This window comes from Xyrauchen texanus, chromosome 12 (assembly GCF_025860055.1).
Source record: "Xyrauchen texanus isolate HMW12.3.18 chromosome 12, RBS_HiC_50CHRs, whole genome shotgun sequence".
Taxonomy (NCBI): domain Eukaryota; kingdom Metazoa; phylum Chordata; class Actinopteri; order Cypriniformes; family Catostomidae; genus Xyrauchen; species Xyrauchen texanus.
This window is the reverse complement of record NC_068287.1, coordinates 21292538-21311781: the sequence shown is the minus strand read 5'-3', so window position 1 is coordinate 21311781 and position 19244 is coordinate 21292538. Positions and strand designations below refer to the sequence as shown.

The 19244-nt window shown below is 39.1% G+C and overlaps 1 protein-coding gene across 4 annotated transcripts in view; it reads left to right on the top strand.

Moving 5' to 3' along the window:
• The window catches only part of asic2 (acid-sensing (proton-gated) ion channel 2), a 593044-nt gene that overhangs the window by 552911 nt on the left and 20889 nt on the right, over positions 1 to 19244 (top strand). For all 4 annotated transcript variants that reach the window (XM_052138645.1, XM_052138644.1, XM_052138643.1 and 1 more), the window contains 3 exons: positions 4666 to 4816; positions 7124 to 7180; positions 17697 to 17850. In XM_052138645.1, the coding sequence (XP_051994605.1) occupies positions 4666 to 4816; positions 7124 to 7180; positions 17697 to 17850 (362 nt within the window). The remainder of the gene's footprint in view (positions 1 to 4665; positions 4817 to 7123; positions 7181 to 17696; positions 17851 to 19244) is intronic.

Sequence of the window (19244 nt, the reverse complement as noted above, 5' to 3'; positions counted from 1 at the left end):
GTGCCTCTTGTGTTCATTTCACCAGGAAACTGCCGCAAAATGTAGAAAATGGCAAGTAAAACAAAAATTGTTTTATAGAAACTTTCATTCTGAGACTAGGTTGGTTTTAAATGCTGTTTACACAAATAAGTGAAGTTATACAAACAATTAACCATCCCAGTGCTGTTAAACCAAATATCCAACGTGATCATACAGATAGTGGACATGTTGCAACCGAATGTTCCGGCACTCTGAAATTGACAACATTCTGTCGAATGATTTACAAGCTTCATCACCCATCAGAAATCTTTGCATCAGTTCAAATGTGTTCACCTTTTCCTGTGACGCTACTGACCGGGTTCTGATCCTACGGAAACCAGGAAGCTATCACATTCACATAATCAATGATGTGCTGACTTAGTGACTTAGAGGTTGCATTTTCCCTCAAATATTGCACTTTTACTCCACTGACGGTTAGGTTTAGGGTTGGGGTAGAGTTAATAAAATAGGCATTCCTCTTCATTGTATAACATAATTTGCAACTAACAAGTCACTTTTGTTGCCACTTTTTAGACATTTCAGCTGAACAACTGTGATCAGTCTAAAATACAGATTTGTAATAATCTCGTTCTAAGACCCCTTAAATGCAACCTGCCGGTGGGTCCAAAGAGGGGAGCTATATTGCGACAAAAGCAATATAGCACTTAAAATATTGAAGTCTCCATATACATAAGTCAGGCATATGAGGTATCATATGCTTAGAATCTGGAATTTTCAGAGACAACCATCATTTTTGCATTTAAGTCACTTAAAATAACAAAATAAAGCCTCAAATAATTTGTGTGGAAAATTACCACCCCATAGAGGTAATGGGGAAGAAATATTTATATGAAAATAAACATCCTTCACATAGCACCTAAATGGACAAGTCATAAATCAAATGAAAGCTCTCATTCTTATTACTGTGTTGTCCTAATACACAATTTGAAAGATTTTCAAAAGAATTTCAAAGTGAAATATGATTTCTGTATGTCATCAAATACAAATGTCTCTTTTATGCACGATCACTGTTGCTGTAAGCCCCAAATAGCTAAAAATTTTATTTCTGCTTTTACCTAAAAAAAAAAAAGAAAGTTTTTACTTGTCTGTGAGCTTGCTTGGCTGAACAAACTAATGTTATATCTTAGATATCCAGAACAAAATATGCCATCCAGCAGGAAAAGCATGCAAAACAAATAATCAAAAATGTGTCTTCGATTACTGATGATACAATTTATTATATCATCACAAATGGGAGGATGTAAGCTTTTTAATGACACTAAGATTGAGCTAATAGTCCACTCACTGGTCAAGATATTAAATAAAATAACAAGTGTGGTGCATGAACTGAAGATTAGACTGAATATCTATGGACGAAAACATCTGTGATAGGGCGGAGGGCAGGGCCGGGTCGTGATTATACACACCCGGTCCATAATCAGGCTAATTAAGCCTCCGAGAGGGATAAAGGCTGATTGCGGATGGTGGTGTGACAAGAGAGAGATCATTTACGGACATGTCCGTCATGTGTGTGTGTTTGTCCTTTGTTTAAGTTAATCATTAAAATATTGTTTATATTGCCAAGCCGGTTCTCGCCTCCTCCTTTCCATTGAACTGCTTTACACTGGTGCCGAAATCCGGGAAGGAGGAGGGATACGCCGTAGTAGAGTTCTCGCCACTTCCATCCACCCCAATGGAGGAGCCCGGCCACCTGGAAGCGGAGGAACAGCCGCCGACCGCGAGGGGAGAAGGGGCTTCTAACTGACCGCCTGGAGCGGTCAGGGCCGCTGCCAGGGACGGAGGAGTCCCCTACCGGCCGCTGAAATGCGGCGCGGTCTGAGACCAGCAACTGTGAGCGGGGAGGGGCTTGCTGCCGACTGCCTGGAGCGGGAGAACTGTTGCCAGGGGGCAAGGGGCAGGGGAGACCCCTTCTGTTCCCCGAGAACGCGGTGGAGTGTTCCATCCACCAGGGGCTGGAGGACTGCCTCCGATCCACCCGGAGAGGTGCGGCTATCATCCGTTAGAGGGTGGAGGAGTGGCCAAGCTACGGCATATCGGAGAACTGGCGCGTAAGTGTTTTTTTTTTCATCTCTCTCTTCTCTCTCTCTCTCACTGCCTATCCGCGTTGGCCTTTTCCCTTTTTGGGGGGGGGTACTACACTGTTACAGGAAGTACCCCCCCATTTTTTATATTTCTGTTTCCCTCCCCTTATCCCCTCCCTCATCCAGGTAGACGGGGATGACCTGCCGGCAGACGGGGCTTAGGGCACGCCCTCCCCCAGAGAAAGAGGGGAGGGGGTGTACGTCATGCCGGGGGCTCCCCTGCCTGAGAGAACGAGGGAGGAATGTGACAGGGCGGAGGGAGGGGCCAGGTCGTGATTATACACACCCGGTCCCTTATCAGGCTAATTTAGCCTCTGAGAGGGATAAAGGCAAATTGTGGATGGTGGTGCGGGAGAGAGAGATCGTTTACAGACATGTCCGTCGTGTGTGTGTGTTTGTCTTTTGTTTAAGTTATTCATTAAAATATTGTTTATATTGCCAAGCCGGTTCTCGCCTCCTCCTTTCCATTGAACTGCTTTACATCATCTTTGAGGGCTAAAATGTGTTTAGAGCACCACCTAAATTTCAAATCTGAATATTAAGATGGAATGTGATGGAGAGATTTTCTAGTGCTTTCTGTCATCGATTGGAATGAAATAAGACTTTTCAAAGTGGGGTAGATTGAACAGATATAGAATTACATGTTTACAAAGTTAGGACAACACAAATTGTATATACTTTCTGTTTATCATAAGATTATAAACACATTCAATATTATTTATGAATAATCTGATATTTTTTGTTTTGTTTTGGTAAGTGGGAATATCTGAAAAAAATTTGACTATTATTAATGTATTTTTTGCAATTATTCCACAGTATGTGCAAATGGTGAGCATTTAAATTTTTATTGTGAAAAATTGCGGGCGGCAACCCTTAAATATTTCTATAATTTTTTTTTGTATTTACATTTCTAGAGCTATATTTGTTAAAATTTGATGCTGGAATTAAGGGCACAATCTTGTATCTGCACAGTTAATAGTAATACACACACAGAAATATAGGTTAACTTAATATATTTTGAGCAAGGCCTAATTAAACACTTTTTTTCTCATGCAGTTCAAAGAGAGTCTAGAGGCTGCTACTTCTAAAAATTATCTGGAGAAACACAAATCAAGTTTTTAAAATTATGTGAATTAAAGCAGTTGTCATTGAGTTTGTTTTAAAGAAGTTATTTGTTGCAGGAGGCCAGTTTTTTCCCCTCTGATACCTAGTCATTTCTGGAAGCTAGTCTTACTTTCTGCTATTTTATGGTTCACCAAGCAGAGGTAAGAATACAGACCTTTTAAAATCTCCCCATGCTAAAATAGCTTTGATTTTATCTGTGTACCACCACAGCCAAATTGAATTTGCCTGTCACATATCTTTTTCTGATCAGTAACCATGTGATATTAGCTAGATATAATCTGCGCCTGTGATGCTTAGTGGTTTCCAGATGCAGTTGGACAGAAATAATGTTCATTCTTATCCTCTCCAAGTCAGCTCATTGTTCATATTTGGCTCCTTCAATAAGACTGTATTACCCGTGATGTCCCCTGTTAAGACTGAATAAAAGCTGACCTGTGTGGAACCATGGGTACTGTATGCTTAGAGTCCTGAGGATGAGGACAACCTGTTGTTTTGGGGCATATGGGCTTCTACTCCTCTGCACATGGATTTCTTGTACCACGTTTCTCCTTCTGGTTTGTTATTCTCTCTGAAATCCTTAATCCCACTCAATATTTCTCTCTCTCTCTCTCTCTCTCTCTTGACATTTACACCCATTACTCCCTCTTTCCCTCCCTCCATCCCTCCTTTATTGTCTGTTGCCAGGTTCATGGAGATGATGGCCAGTTCAGGCTGTTTGTTTAGGGAGGGTTTTTGGAGTATGAATGTGGTAGGAGTTGTGGAGATGTTTGCAAGTAAATATTGTGGCACACTCCAGTAGGATACCTGTTGCAGCACCAGGGAAAATAACCTTGTTTTGTTCCTATAAATCCTTTAGACAAAGAACTCGAAGGAGTCCTGAGTTATTTGTAAACCAACCCTTTTTAATTTTTATTTTACAATAAATAAATTGAATGGCAAATGCTTATCACAAAAACTTTTTTCTTATTTTTTTTTTTTTGCAAAGGAAAGTGTTCTGGGCTACTGATATTGTGAAAAGTTCAACTGACTCATACTCCCTTTGTATAACATATCTCCATTCCCAATGTGGTTGAGTGCATTTCATTTTGTTATCCTCTGCTGTACAAGGGATGGTTAACAAAATATAATGTTTGTGTTAGCAATTTTTGGTTAACCTCTGTTTTATCAGAGAAGGTTGATACGGGTGGTGTTAACAATTTAGTTTCTTTTTTCCATTTATTTTTATTTATTTTATTACTTTTTATTCTTATTTCATGTTCCTAATTGGTTTTTACATTTATTTATGCAAAGCATAACAATTGCCATTGTGTATGAAATGTGCGATGTAAATGATCTTGCCTTTCCTTGCCATGCATATGTGAATGTCAATCAAGTGCTCATTAAACTGTCTAAAGCACCACAAATCTTTCTCCTCCTGTAGCTGACATATCTCCCTCCTCCATGGGGCGAGTGTGTGACCAGGGCCCTGGATTCAGGCTTATTTCAGATGTACAGTGTGTCTGCCTGCAGAATAGAGTGTGAGACACGCTACATCGTAGAGAACTGCAACTGCAGGATGGTCTACATGCCTGGTATGTCCCGACAGAGTGGAGTCTGAAACTTTTCACTTACTTTGCACTCATTCACTCTCACTTTTACATTTCAAATCACAATTGCAAAAAATACTTTTTACTCTTCAAAAAATGGCAAATTACACTTTTTGTGAGCACTTGAACATACACTAAAAACAAAATTAATAATAAAAAATAAATAAATAAATTATTGTTGCACTCAAATCTCTGTATTGGCTAGTACTTTTCTAATGCAATTGAAACTTTGTAATGCAGCACTTTCCATGTTATTGTCTCCTTAAGACCCCTTATGTTGTTTCCTTCCTCATTTTGTCACTTTAGATAAAAGTATAAAAGGATGAATAAATGTAAAATGTACTTTAATAGCATGACTGCTTTACAAATTATATTATCAAAGCATCAATACTAATAAGATATTAATAATACTAAAAACATTGAAAAAATTATATGACTAAAATATGTGCCAGTGATGGTAATAAAATTCTTAAAATGTATAATATAAAATAATATACATTAATAATAACATTATACAATATAAAAATATTGTAATAATACTTGAATATAATGTATTACTATAATTAATTTATATAATAAAATTGATACGTTAATGTATTAACAATATATAATAGAATAAAATTAAAAAAGACATTAAAACTGAAGTATATAATTTTCACAATGAGAAAATTCTTTATTGTATTCTTGCTTATGTAATATGCAGATACACCTCTAAGTAAGCCATGTAGGTTGTTTTCCCTGAAAAAAAATGTCTCTGAGGTGCTAACAAAACATTGCTCTATTTGGTTTAGCATGCAGACCAGCCTGACACAGCAACATTGGCTCAACCAATTGTGTGTCTTATTGTGTGTGTTTGGGGTGGGACTGTTTGTTTGCATGACCAATGCCAGATTGTGGGAATGTTCAGGAAACATTTTGAAAACAATTACAGTATTGTTTTGCAATTTATTTGGTAATGTGGCACAAAAATTACATGGTTTTAATAGAATTGAGTGTTCAAAGCTGTGATTGGTTTCAAAAATACACTGTTGAGCCAAAACATTATGACCACTCAGGTGAAGCAAATAACATTGATCATCTCCTAACAAGGCCACGTGTCAAGGTCTGGGTATATTAGATGATAAGCAAACAATCAGTTCTCATAGTCAACATGTTGAATGCAGGAGAAATAGGCAGAAGACCTGAGTGACTTTGACAAGGGCCAAATTGTTATGGCCATGCGATTTTGTCAGAGCAACACTAAAATGTCAAGGCTTGTGGGGTGCTCCTGGTCAGCCGTGGTGAATACCTACCAACAGTGGTCCGAGGAGGGACAAACCACCGACAGGGTGTTGGGCGCCCAAGACCCATGGATGGATGATGGCAGGGAAGGCTAACCCGTCTGGTCCCAACAGAAGGTCTACTGTGGCACAAGTCAAAAAAATGTGTAATTAAGGTTACGAGAGCAATGTGTCACAAGACGCCCTGCTGTGCATGGGACTACGTAGCCGCAGATTGGGTCAGATTGCCCATGATGACCCCTATCCACTGTCAAAAGAGCCTACAATGAGCAAGCGAGCATCGGACCTGGACTTTGGATGAGTGGAAGAAGGTCGCCTGGTCCAATGAGTCCTGTTTTCTTGTACATCATGTGGACGGCCATGTATGAGTGTGTTGTTTACCTTGGGAATTGATGACACCAGGATGCACTGTGGGAAAAGAACAAGCTGGTGGAGGCAGTGTGTTGCTCTGGGCAATGTTCTGGTGGGAAACCCTGGGTCCGGCCATTCATCTGGATGTCAATTTGGCACATGCCACCTATCTAAACATCATTGTAGACCAGGTACACCCCTTCATGGCAATGGTACTCCCTTATAGCAGTGGCTTCATAGAGGTCTGTATTAATAATGACCAGTAGGTGACAACATCAAATCACCTTTTCAAGTCAATTGATGCTCAGAATACGACAATTACCTCATATATTATTTATCCCTTGATTGACCCTGCGCTAAAACTGTAATTAAAGAATCATTAACTGATAATGATTGTCCTGTAATGTAAATTAAGGATACATTTGATACAATTTGTAGAGCAAGTATAGAGATACACACAATTCTCTCTCTCTCTTTCATTCACACACACTCACACTTGTTTATTTACTTCTTGTGTTGAGCTTGACTGGTTGAAGTTTGGGACTGTTTTTACCTTTCTCAGAAAGGGCCGAAGAACACATTTTTGCGCATTCTTATTAAAGAATAAATGTTTTTTTTGCAGTGATACTTTTTTCTCTCTTTGTTACTTTCTTGTCTCTAGGTGATTCTCCATACTGCACTCCTGAACAGTATAAGGACTGTGCTGAACCTGCTCTGGGTGAGTGTGATCGTTACGCAGTCACATATAAACACTTGTCTCTGCGATCATTTGTTAACTCAGACACTGCCTTCGCTCTCTGTATAGGAGACTTGCACCCTGTCTGTTCTGGGTATTATGATCCACCCAGTCTATGGTTGGGAGGAATAACAGGGTGGTTTTGGTTCCCCTATTCCATACCAGCACTCAAAAAAAGTTTATTTAATTTATTTCATATTCAATGAGAAAGGAAGCAAAAAGGCTTCAAGAGGGGGAAAAGGCCAAAATAACAAACAAAAGTAAATAAATTCATAAAGGGAAAGTCAACTAACTTTCCTAGAAAAGAAAATTGAAATAAACAAACTTACTCTAAACTCCCTTTCTACCCAAAAACAAGCGAAAACAGATATTTAAACAAAATGGCATGCACCCACCTTCCTACAAATGCTCCCAACGTAATCAGTCCAAGGCACACTTAACTTAGGACAATACCTTTTAACACTTTTTAACATCAGTTCACTCAATAGGCATAACTGCAATCTCGTGTAACAACACATCTAAGTCAGGAGATGGGAGATGGGGAATGAAGCTTTCCAGAAGCTTTTATCTTCCATCAGCTCAGAGCCAGACTGTAACATAGTCAATGGAAACTGAAATTCCTCCCTCGTTCTCTCAGGCAGGGGAGCCCCCGGCATGATGTACACACCCCCCTTTCCCTTGCCCAAAGCCCCTTCTGCCGGCAGATCATCCCAGGGACAAGGGGAGGGAAACAGAAATAATTAAATGGGGGGTACTTCCTGTAACAGTGTAGTAACCCCCAAATAAACACTGTAAAATTTAAATGAGAGGGAAAAGGCCAACGTGGAGCGGCAGTGAGAGAGAGACAGGAGAGAGCGAGAGAAAAAAAAAAACACTTACTCGCCAGTTCTCCGATACGCCATAGCTTGTTCCTCGGCCAATCCTCCACTCTCTAACGGACCACAGCCGCTCCTCTCCGGGAGGATCGGAGGCAGACCTCCAGCCCCTTCTTGGGGAATAGAAGGGGTCTCCCCCGCCCCTGGCAGCAGATCTCCCGCTCCAGGCGGTCGGCAGCGAGCCCCTCCCTGCTCACGGTCGGCGGTCACAGACCCCGCCGCGTTTCAGCGGCTGGTAGTTGACTCCTCCGCCCCTGGCAGCGGCCCTGACCACTCCAGGTGGTCGGTTAGGAGCCCCTTCTCCACTCATGGTCGGCGACCGTCGTCCGCTTCCAGGTGGCTGGGCTCCTCGTCCCCCGGCAGATGGCCGTGGCTGCTCAGTTGGGGTGGACGGTAGTGGCGAGAACTCTACTACGCCGAATCCCGGCTTGTCAATACAAATAGTCCTTTAATAATAAACTTAAACAGAAGACACAAACACACACACGACGGACATGTCCGTAAATGATCTCTCTCTCTCCCGCACAATCTTCCTCAGTCGCCCTTTATGCCTCTCGGAGGCTTGATTAGCCTGATAATGGACCGGGTGTGTAGAATCACGACCCGGCCCCGCCCTCCGCCCTGCCACACAGACCAATCAGGAGAACGCCTCATTAGTGCTCTCACCTTGCAGTGATTAGAGTGAGAGGGAGAACGAGAGAGAGAGGAGAAAAGCCAGGGGAAAAACATACATGCCAAATGAAACATTCCCACTCCAAAATATACATCCAAAACTGATACAATTATACCATATTGAATATGTCTTCCGACGTAACACCTCCCCAACTAAAAGATACAAACAAGTGATCGCAAAAAAAAAATACACTTAAAATACATCCCGGGAGTGAGTGGCATGATGTAATGCAATAAAACAAGAATGTTCCTGTTATAATCGATTAAGCTGTCTACACAGACTATTTTTATATGTATGTGTCAGTTACTTGCAGTATAGACATTGTTTAAGAGAAGCTGTACTTAACCATCTCAATAGCGAAACAGTCTGAACAAATGCAACGTGTTTTGAATACAGATGAATTACTGTATACACGCCTGTTTCACAAAATAATAATCACACACACACACACACACACACACACACACACATAAAACAGACAGGTTTCTGCTCAGCAGACCCTTATAACTACTACTGCAGTGACCCTCCACAAAATCTAATTACATAGAAAACTACAGCCACTGTCCCTCTTTTATTCTCTGCTCTACATCTTCCTCGCCTGTTATAAGTAGCATTTTTTTTGTTCTCAAGTAGCAGCCTTAAGAGAGGATAAAAGGGCAATTGGGAGACAATGGTGTATTAGAAATTAAACTTTAATAGGAAAGTCTTTGCTTGTGTGTTTGTGCATTTTGTGCAGTCCTAGATAAGTAGATTTAGGACAGTGATCTATATTAGAACCCGTAATATCAAACCTATTATATATAATATTCACCATTTTCACCAAATTATAACTATATAGTTATTTATAACTATAAATATTTGAAACATAAAAAAAGAAGATTTTTCTAAGATTTTCTAACTGTTCAAATATTATTTATACAAACTATTACTATCAGCTTCTGTATTTGTCTAATTTTACACTTATTTATTTATTATTTTTTTTTATTTGAATTCTGTGTACACTAACATTGCAAAATATAGCCAAAACAGACATTCAAATAATCTGAAGAGAGGCAGGATTCTGAACCAGTGGAAGAGATTTGTGGGGAAAGTGTTGACCTGAATTGACTAGTAATGGCACAACGGCACGGCCAAAGAGGCTGAACAGCTTGTCCAAAAACTTTAGCTGCTGGCGTCAAAATGCTTGACAGCTGGTTCTTATCTTTGGCAAAAGGAGAGGAAATTATCACCAACTCCTACTTTCTGCTCACTGCAGCCAGATGAAAGAAATATGTACTTTCAGTTTCAATTCCAGAACAATATGCAGATTAACCGTCATTTAGACATAAATTAGAGGCTATTAGAGGTATTAAATGGGGAATTTATATAAATGGTAAATAGATAAACTCAGCAAAAAATAAACATCCCATTTTCAAAACAATGTATTTTAATGATAATTTTGTAAAAATCCAAATAACTTTTCATGAACATGCACCTGCGGATTAAGAAACTAACAGCTTATAGACAGTAGGCAATTAAGGTCACAGTTATAAAAACTTAGGACACTAAAGAGACCTTTCTACTGACTCTGAAAAACACCAGAAGAAAGATGACCAGGGTCCCTGCTCATCTGCGTGAATGTGCCTTAGGCATGCTGCATGGAGGCATGAGGACTGCAGATGTGGCCAGGGCCGTAATTTGCAATGTCCGTACTGTGAGACACCTAAGACAGCGCTACAGGGAGACAGGAAGGACAGCTGGTCGTCCTCTCAGTGGCAGACCACGTGTAACAACACCTGCACAGGATCGGTACATCCCACCTGCGGGAAAGGTAAAGAATGCAATAACAACTGTATGAGTTACAACCGGAACACGCAATCCCTTCATCAGTGCTCAGACTGTCCGCAATAAGCAGGGAGAGGCTGGACTGAGGGCTTGTAGGCCTGTTGTAAGGCAGGTCATTACCAGACATCACCAACAATGTCGCTTATGGGTACAAACCCACCTTTGCTGGACCAGATAGGACTGGCAAAAAGTCCTATTCACTGACGAGTCACGGTTTTGTCTCACCAGGGGTGATGGTCGGACTCCCATTTATCACTGAAGGAATGAACGTTACACTGAGGCCCGTACTCTGGAGCGAGATTGATTTGGAGGTGGAGGGTCCGTCATGGTCTTGGTTTGGTGTATTACAGCATTATCGGACTGAGCTTGTTGTCTTTGCAGGCAATCTCAATGCTGTGCAATATAGGGAAGACATCTTCCTCCCTCATGTGGTACTCTTCCTGCAGCCTCATCCTGACATACTGTAACCCTCCAGCATGACAATGCCACCAGCCATACTGCTCATTCTGTGTGTGATTTCCTGCAAGACAGGAATGACAGTTTTCTGCCATGGCCAGCGAAGAGCCCAGATTTCAATCCCATTGAGCACGTTTGGGACTTGTTGGATCGGAGAGTGAGAGCTAGGGCCATTCCCCCCAGAAATGTCTAGGAACTTGCAAGTGCCTTGGTGGAAGAGTGGGGTAACATCTCACAGCAAGAACTAACAAATCTGGTGCAGTCCATGAGTAGGAGATGCACTGCAGTACTTAATGCAGCTGGTGGCCACACCAGATACTGACTGTTACTTTAGATTTTGACCCTTTGTTCAGGGACACATTATTCCATTTATGTTTGTCACATGTCTGTGAAACTTGTTCAGTTTATGTCTTAGTTCTTGAATATTTTTATGTTCATACAAATATTTACACATGTTAAGTTTGCTGAGGACTTTTTTTTTGGTAAGTTTATATATATATATATATATATATATATATATATATATATATATATATATATATATATACTCACCTAAAGGATTATTAGGAACACCATACTAATACTGTGTTTGACCCCCTTTCGCCTTCAGAACTGCCTTAAATCTATGTGGCATTGATTCAACAAGGTGCTGAAAGCATTCTTTAGAAATGTTGGCCCATATTGATAGGATAGCATCTTGCAATTGATGGAGATTTGTGGGATGCACATCCAGGGCACAAAGCTCCCGTTCCACCACATCCCAAAGATGCTCTATTGGGTTGAGATCTGGTGACTGTGGGGGCCATTTTAGTACAGTGAACTCATTGTCATGTTCAAGAAACCAATTTGAAATGATTCGAGCTTTGTGACATGGTGCATTATCCTGCTGGAAGTAGCCATCAGAGGATGGGTACATGGTGGCCATAAAGGGATGGACATGGTCAGAAACAATGCTCAGGTAGACCGTGGCATTTAAATGATGCCCAATTGGCACTAAGGGGCCTAAAGTGTGCCAAGAAAACATCCCCCACACCATTACACCACCACCACCAGCCTGCACAGTGGTAACAAGGGATGATGGATCCATGTTCTCATTCTGTTTACGCCAAATTCTGACTCTACCATCTGAATGTCTCAACAGAAATCGAGACTCATCAGACCAGGCAACATTTTTCCAGTCTTCAACTGTCCAATTTTGGTGAGCTCTTGGAAATTGTAGCCTCTTTTTCCTATTTGTAGTGGAGATGAGTGGTACCCGGTGGGGTCTTCTGCTGTTGTAGCCCATCCGCCTCAAGGTTGTGTGTGTTGTGGCTTCACAAATGCTTTGCTGCATACATCGGTTGTAACGAGTGGTTATTTCAGGCCAAGTTGCTCTTCTATCAGCTTGAATCAGTCAGCCCATTCTCCTCTGACCTCTAGCATCAACAAGGCATTTTCGCCCACAGGACTGCCGCATACTGGATGTTTTTCCCTTTTCACACCATTCTTTGTAAACCCTAGAAATGATTGTGCGTGAAAATCCCAGTAACTGAGCAGATTGTGAAATACTCAGACCGGCCCGTCTGGCACCAACAACCATGCCACACTCAAAATTGCTTAAATCACCTTTCTTTCCCATTCTGACATTCAGTTTGGAGTTCAGGAGATTGTCTTGACCAGGACCACACCCCTAAATGGATTAAAGCAACTGCCATGTGATTGGTTGATTAGATAATTGCATTAATGAGAAATTGAACAGGTGTTCCTAATAATCCTTTAGGTGAGTGTATATATGAACAATGTCACCAGCATTTTGCATTTATCTGAGTTATTCAGATAAATGTTCAGAACCACTGAACTGTGTGTGTGTGTGTGTGTGTGTGTGTGTGTGTGTGTGTGTGTGTGTGTGTGTGTGTGTGTGTGTGTGTGTGTGTGTGTGTGTGTGTGTGTGTGTGTAGGGTTGGGCGATGTCCCCTAAATTGGCAGTTGACGATGTTGACAGTAAAACATCGCGATATCGTCGGTGGTGGGGGGGGCGGTTTAATATAATTTCATATAATTTTCAAAAATAATATAACAAATTATAATTTTGTTATTTTACTAACCCAACTAATGACTCTGCGCTTTATCAGTAGGTTGCACGACACGTGAAGCATTTTTTTTTTTAGCTTTCACTTAAGAGTTGTGAACTTTTTATTTTAATATATCTCTTTACATAAATACTATTTTCCACTTAAAAACTATAATTTCGTTATTTTACTCACTGATGAGCAAAAGGTCGAGGCAGAAATGACCATGTGCCTGCAGGAAATAGCCATTGATGGGGAAGAGGACCCGCTGACTTGGTGGAAAACGAACGACAAAAGGTTTCCGTTCATGGCAAGATTAGCACGGAAATACCTGTGCATATGTGCTACCAGTACTCCATCAGAGCGGGTCTTCAGCACAGCGGGTAGTGTAGTTACTCCAATCCGCAGCTTATTAAAACCAGATAAAGTGAATATGTTGGTATTTCTGGCCAGAAACATCGAAATTTAAACATGGTCTATGGTGAAAGATATTAGACTTCTTTATGCATTTTTCGCCATCCGTTGCGGAGCTATTCGATTTTGCATATTATTTTTTAAATGTTCATTTGTGTAGTTCATATGACCACTTTACAATATTTCAATAACATAATTTATTTTGTAGCCTGTGCTGAAGTTAATTGTGCTGCTAATTATAAGTGAAATGTTAATGCCGAGTTTCGGTTTGAGTGTTGTACCCGTTTCATTTGTTGTTCTTCTATGTTTTAATAAATGTGTGTTTTTCATATTCACCTTGTTTCTTTCATTTGATTTGACATTATGGATTTATGGCCAAGGAAATTTTTCTTTAAAAGTATTAACCAGACAAAAGTGATTTGACGTTCGCTGGTCTGGGTTTATGCCGCTTCAGTGTATACAAGTGCTATGTGACAATGAGCAAGATTTTCTGAGACACTTCAACTAATAATAATTAATTAATAAAGTCTATTTTCTAGTAGCCTACAACATAAAATATTTTAATCTAAATGTACAGTGTAAGACATGTAAAAAAAAGACAAGAAGCTAACAATCAATATTTGTGTAGCCTGCCTGACACGGTATTTTCACAGACTAACACGTCACGTCTCTGGCATATACTACAGTATTTAAAATAGCATATATGCATTAGTTATATTCTCAATTTAATTTACAGAGCAATCACTGCAAAGTTTTTAGGTTAACTATAGAAGAGACTAGGATTAGTGAGTCACACTAGCAAGACTCGCAAAAGGGGGCGTGGCATCACGATGGTGGCTCGACATCGTGATGTTGGTCAGCCATCACGATGGACGATGATATCGTCCATCGGCACAACCCTAGTGTGTGTGTGTTTGCATAAAATAGTAATTTCACAATAATTGTTTATGATTGCTCTGATAGGTGAACCAAAGACATGGGTGGTTTTAATCCTTGTTTAAATCTTTGTGGGAGATACCAACACATTTTCTTATCATAGAGACAAGTTTGTATTGTCTAAGCAACACGTTTGTGAAAGCTCTTCTGAATAAATGTTTCTCTTTATAACTTGCAGACTTGTATTTTTCCTGTATTTGGTGCATAAGCGTGTTGTGAAAAAGAAGGGTCTTTCTGACTTGGTTAGGAAGTCTGTGCTTCTGTACATCAATTTGATTCTTCGATCTTGGAGAACATTTTGACTGGTCTGTTGTCAACTTCTGCCTTAACCTTTGACACCGCTTTCTATATTTTTGTTCCCTCTTCTGCATTTATTTGATCATCTGATTTTCTATAGTTACTGGTTTTTGCTCTTTTTATCCTTTTTTACCAGTGTGTATGTGCACTGGTATCTGATCACCCTCACTGGAAGTGCTAGGTGGTGTGGAAGCCCTGCAAAATGTCTCCACCTCTTTTTGTCTTTTCACCATCATCCTGTGTTTTTGCTGTCTTTTCCTCCATTCTTTGCTCCTTGTCAGATAATTCACTGATACTCTTCAACTTTCCTTCTTCCCTTCGTTTCTTATTTATTTCTCTTTCTTTTCTTAAGTATTCCTGGTACTTCACTGGGTCATCCCTCAACATTTGTCTGTATTCTCTCAGTTTCTCTGCTCTAGTTTTTCCTTTTTGTTTAGGCATGTTTGTGTTTCATGTCATTCTCCCTGTAACCCATAGAAATTAATATTACTGACAACAACCTAACAACCTTTCGCTAGTATCGCGGACTGCACCCTTAAGTAAGTGTTATATTTCAGCCGGAATTTAAACCACATCACATTACAGAATTTTAGCTCACATACTAAAACACTATTAAAACATACTAAAATACTAATGATTTGCATAACTGTACTAACATTTTGCTTATTTCCCCCAAATAAAGGATTAAGTGTTCCCTTTTGTCACTACCAAAACAATGATGCCACAACCAAAATTTCACCACATGTTAGTGACAATTTTAGATACTTTGGAGCTTAGCTCAAAGATGCTAATCAGCACATGTTTGCTAGCACAGTTCTGAACAGTTGTTCACACATAAAAACTAAAGTATATGGAATAACACCCAAAAAGGTTTGCTTAATTGCAGAAAAAAGGTGTTTGGTAGTGACGTTCCTTAAAGTTACATGCAGATTTTCAGACTTTTGAACACATTTACATCAAAAATTATGGGAACTATCTACTCACCATGTAGCTATGAGAGAGAGGGACACAAGAATATTTCCTAATCAAAAATGTAGGGGTGTGATTAAAATCAGTCTCAGTCAATGGACTAAAACACTGTTTAGGTAGTGACATGAAAATTACATAAAGTTTTATGATTTAAAAAGAAAATATAAAATAAATAATTGTTTTGAACATTTAGAGATATTTTTAAAAACAACAATGGAAAAAAAATAACATTTAATATAATAATAAATAATAATACATTTAAATCTAGGGGTTAGGGTTCGGGACAGCCACCTCCCAATTAAAAGTACCCTATAAATTAGGTTTTTATATCTATTAAGCTTACTGATATTTTAAATATTATTGTGGGTTTCAATAGATAATAGAAGGATCTTAGTAAACATCTAAGATTTGAATACTTAAATACTTTTTAAATGTATTTTTCTGTTGTGGGAAAGCAGTTGCACCAATTCTGTAGAATGGCCCAAATTTCACAGTTTTTTGGCCCTGGCACAAAATGACCAGCTAACATCATTTCAGAAAGTCTGAACGAGTACTAATCAGGTGAAATCACTCTATCGTTTGGATTGGATTATAAGAGCAGACTGATTGCTATAAAAGGAGGGAAGAAGTGCTTCCAATCATTGTGTTTTTGGTAGCAATTTTTACCTCTAAAATAAGACGTGTTGCCATCATCGATTTGCATCAAAATCGCCTCACATGTGATTATATATATATATATATATATATATATATATATATATATATATATATAAAATATAATAATATGTAGGTTACTGCTTACTACAAACTGCACAGTATATTGTATAGGTACTATTGAAAAATAGCCTGTAAAAAGGAAATACTATAAACATTTCAAAAAGTAGTATACTATATAATTTTTACATGTCCAATTTTTTTCATCCAAATCTGTGTACAAAGATTTTACCTTTTGACAGTCCAATCAAAAACAGTGTCAAGACGGATCCATTGTGGAATGCAGTATCATCCAGATTTTCCATAAATTCCATAAAACCTTCACTTAAAGGTGCAGTATGTAAGGATTTTCATGTAATAAAATGCAACAGTAAACTGTCTGGTATAGTTTGGTAGTATGTAGCTGTGCGTGTGTATCAGCATGCTATGTTAGGAGATAAGTAGTTTTAGTTTAATCTCGAAGTTTGTAGCAAAACAATCATAAATGTTTAATTTTGATTATGCTACCTCATCTGTCAGCATGATGCCGGTGAATCACGTTCAGTCTCTTTGTACATTACCTCATTGTTCAGTCGATGCTTACTCGCTCGCGTCCCTCCCTATGGAGTGTGTGCAAAAGCATGAGCACGAGCAACAGGTAGCTGGTTGCAGTTCACTTAACGGCCACATGGGGTCATTAAAAAAAGGGTTTCTGAATCTTACATACTGCACCTTTAAACACTGAATCTTACAAAAAGGCTCTTTGGTGAAAACTCTTTACCGAAATCTAAATGTCATCATCACAGATTTATTAATGACATTTATTAAAGACAAATGTTTTTAGAATGGCTTTTCCTGTCAATCATTCAGTCTCCTGTTTGTTAGGAAGTTTTTCAAGCACTTTGATGATAGGGTCCTTTTTTGGTTTACCAAAGTCACAACATTCTGCACAATTCATCTCTGAGGTGTATCTGTCTAAAGGTAATATAAAGTACAACAGGTAATTTATCTTCCAAGGCATCAAGAATTGACAACTGTGATTTAAAAATGTTCTGACAAGGCCAAAAGTTGAATTATATAATCCAGATCTGTGTGTGTGTGCGTGTGTGTGATTACACTGAATATGCCCTCCATGAGAGAATGTTTTGACAAGCCCATTTTCTTTTCCTTGTTAGTTTCTCTACAGCGATGCCATATAATGTAAAGAACCCTGAAGAACTGACATATACATCTGTCTCTCCTCATTTTCTCTTTCCCTCATTCTTCTTCACTTCCTCTTTTGTTCCTTACATACGCCCTTCTGCTCTCTCTAGCTGCTCTTTCGGCTGTAGAAGGCACCAACTGCATCTGCAGGAGTCCCTGTAACATGACCCGATACAACAAAGAACTTTCTATGGTCAAGATCCCCAGTAAAACCTCTGCACGATACTTGGAGAAGAAGTTCAACAGATCTGAGAAATACATCACGTGAGTATACACACCACATATCCCTGTTACTGGACATCTGACTTTCCACTCAAAAACATCATAACAACTTTGAATTCAGTATCTAAAAGCTTTCTGCATTATTCTTATTGTTAAACTTCTCCACTTTCTAAACTTTTTATCTGTTGTTCTCGTTATACCCTTCGCAGGCTCTATACTCCAAATTAGCACACCTCATTACTGCCACCAATTTGGGAAATTGCCAGTTAATGTGGCTCCTCATATTCAAGATCACAGAGATACAGGCGCATACTTGTTAATGTTCACATATCTGCACTTACTACCAAGGACAGCCTCTGTTGGTGCCCTGTACAGTGTTGATAGCGCTGTTTTCTTGCATAGCCAAGCTTTTTACTACAGCATAAAGTCTGGACAATTCTGGCCTAGAACCACTCATGGGTGTGTAATAATAGAACCAGAAAAAGCATGGAGAAACTATAATAATCACACAAACATCCGTGTATCGGCGTATCGGCAGACCAACTGCCTTCTTCAAGGCATGTCAGTCTGTGGCTAACTGTATGGAAAACACAGAAAAATTTCTGTCAGTCCAAATAGATTAGTTCTTCATCAATAATGCTAATTATATTATCCCAGTACCTTGTAAAATCAACTTTATTTCTAGGCCAACTGTGGCACCCCTGCAAATCCTGGTAGTTCTCATGTTACCTTACAGACATTTTTGCAAAGAGTTTTATATGACTTGTTGTACATATCATGGCACTTTTCTTGGTGAAATTAACACTACGGGACACTACAACAATAATGTCTTGTATTTCCTTTCCTACAAATCATGAACATAACAGCAGATTATCAGTTCATAAACACTTTTCATTCTGTTCCTCAAACATTTATATCTTATGAGACCAAAACATTCTTACTATAGTGCATGACTTGTAAGATGATACATTGCATTGTTTGAATTTCATAAACAACTACATTTACAAGCATGTTTGAGTGTGATCAAATTGTGTGGTAGCTCAATTGTGTTGTAATTGCGATGGAAAGGTCAGGGTAATAGTCCTGAAGAGCACACAAGTCGACAATATGCTTTTTATGACATATCGGTTAGGTTTATGTTTAAGGTTTAGGGTAGGGAGTTAGGTTTTTTTAAAACTTGACATGGTATTAACCTTAACCCTTTTTTTCGTCATTACAGCAGAAACAACATAAAATTCTCTGTCGCTTTGGGGCTTACAGATAAGTGTAAGACATCATTAGAGACTATAAAGGGTCTACTTTTATTTGTGTGCACTCACAATAACAACAAAACCTTGTGCTTTTGTAAAATAAAGAAAATAAAAAGGGTGAGCTTTCAACAGTCTCTGTGTTCATGAGCATATTTCTGAAACACATCACAAAAATTAACTAAAACT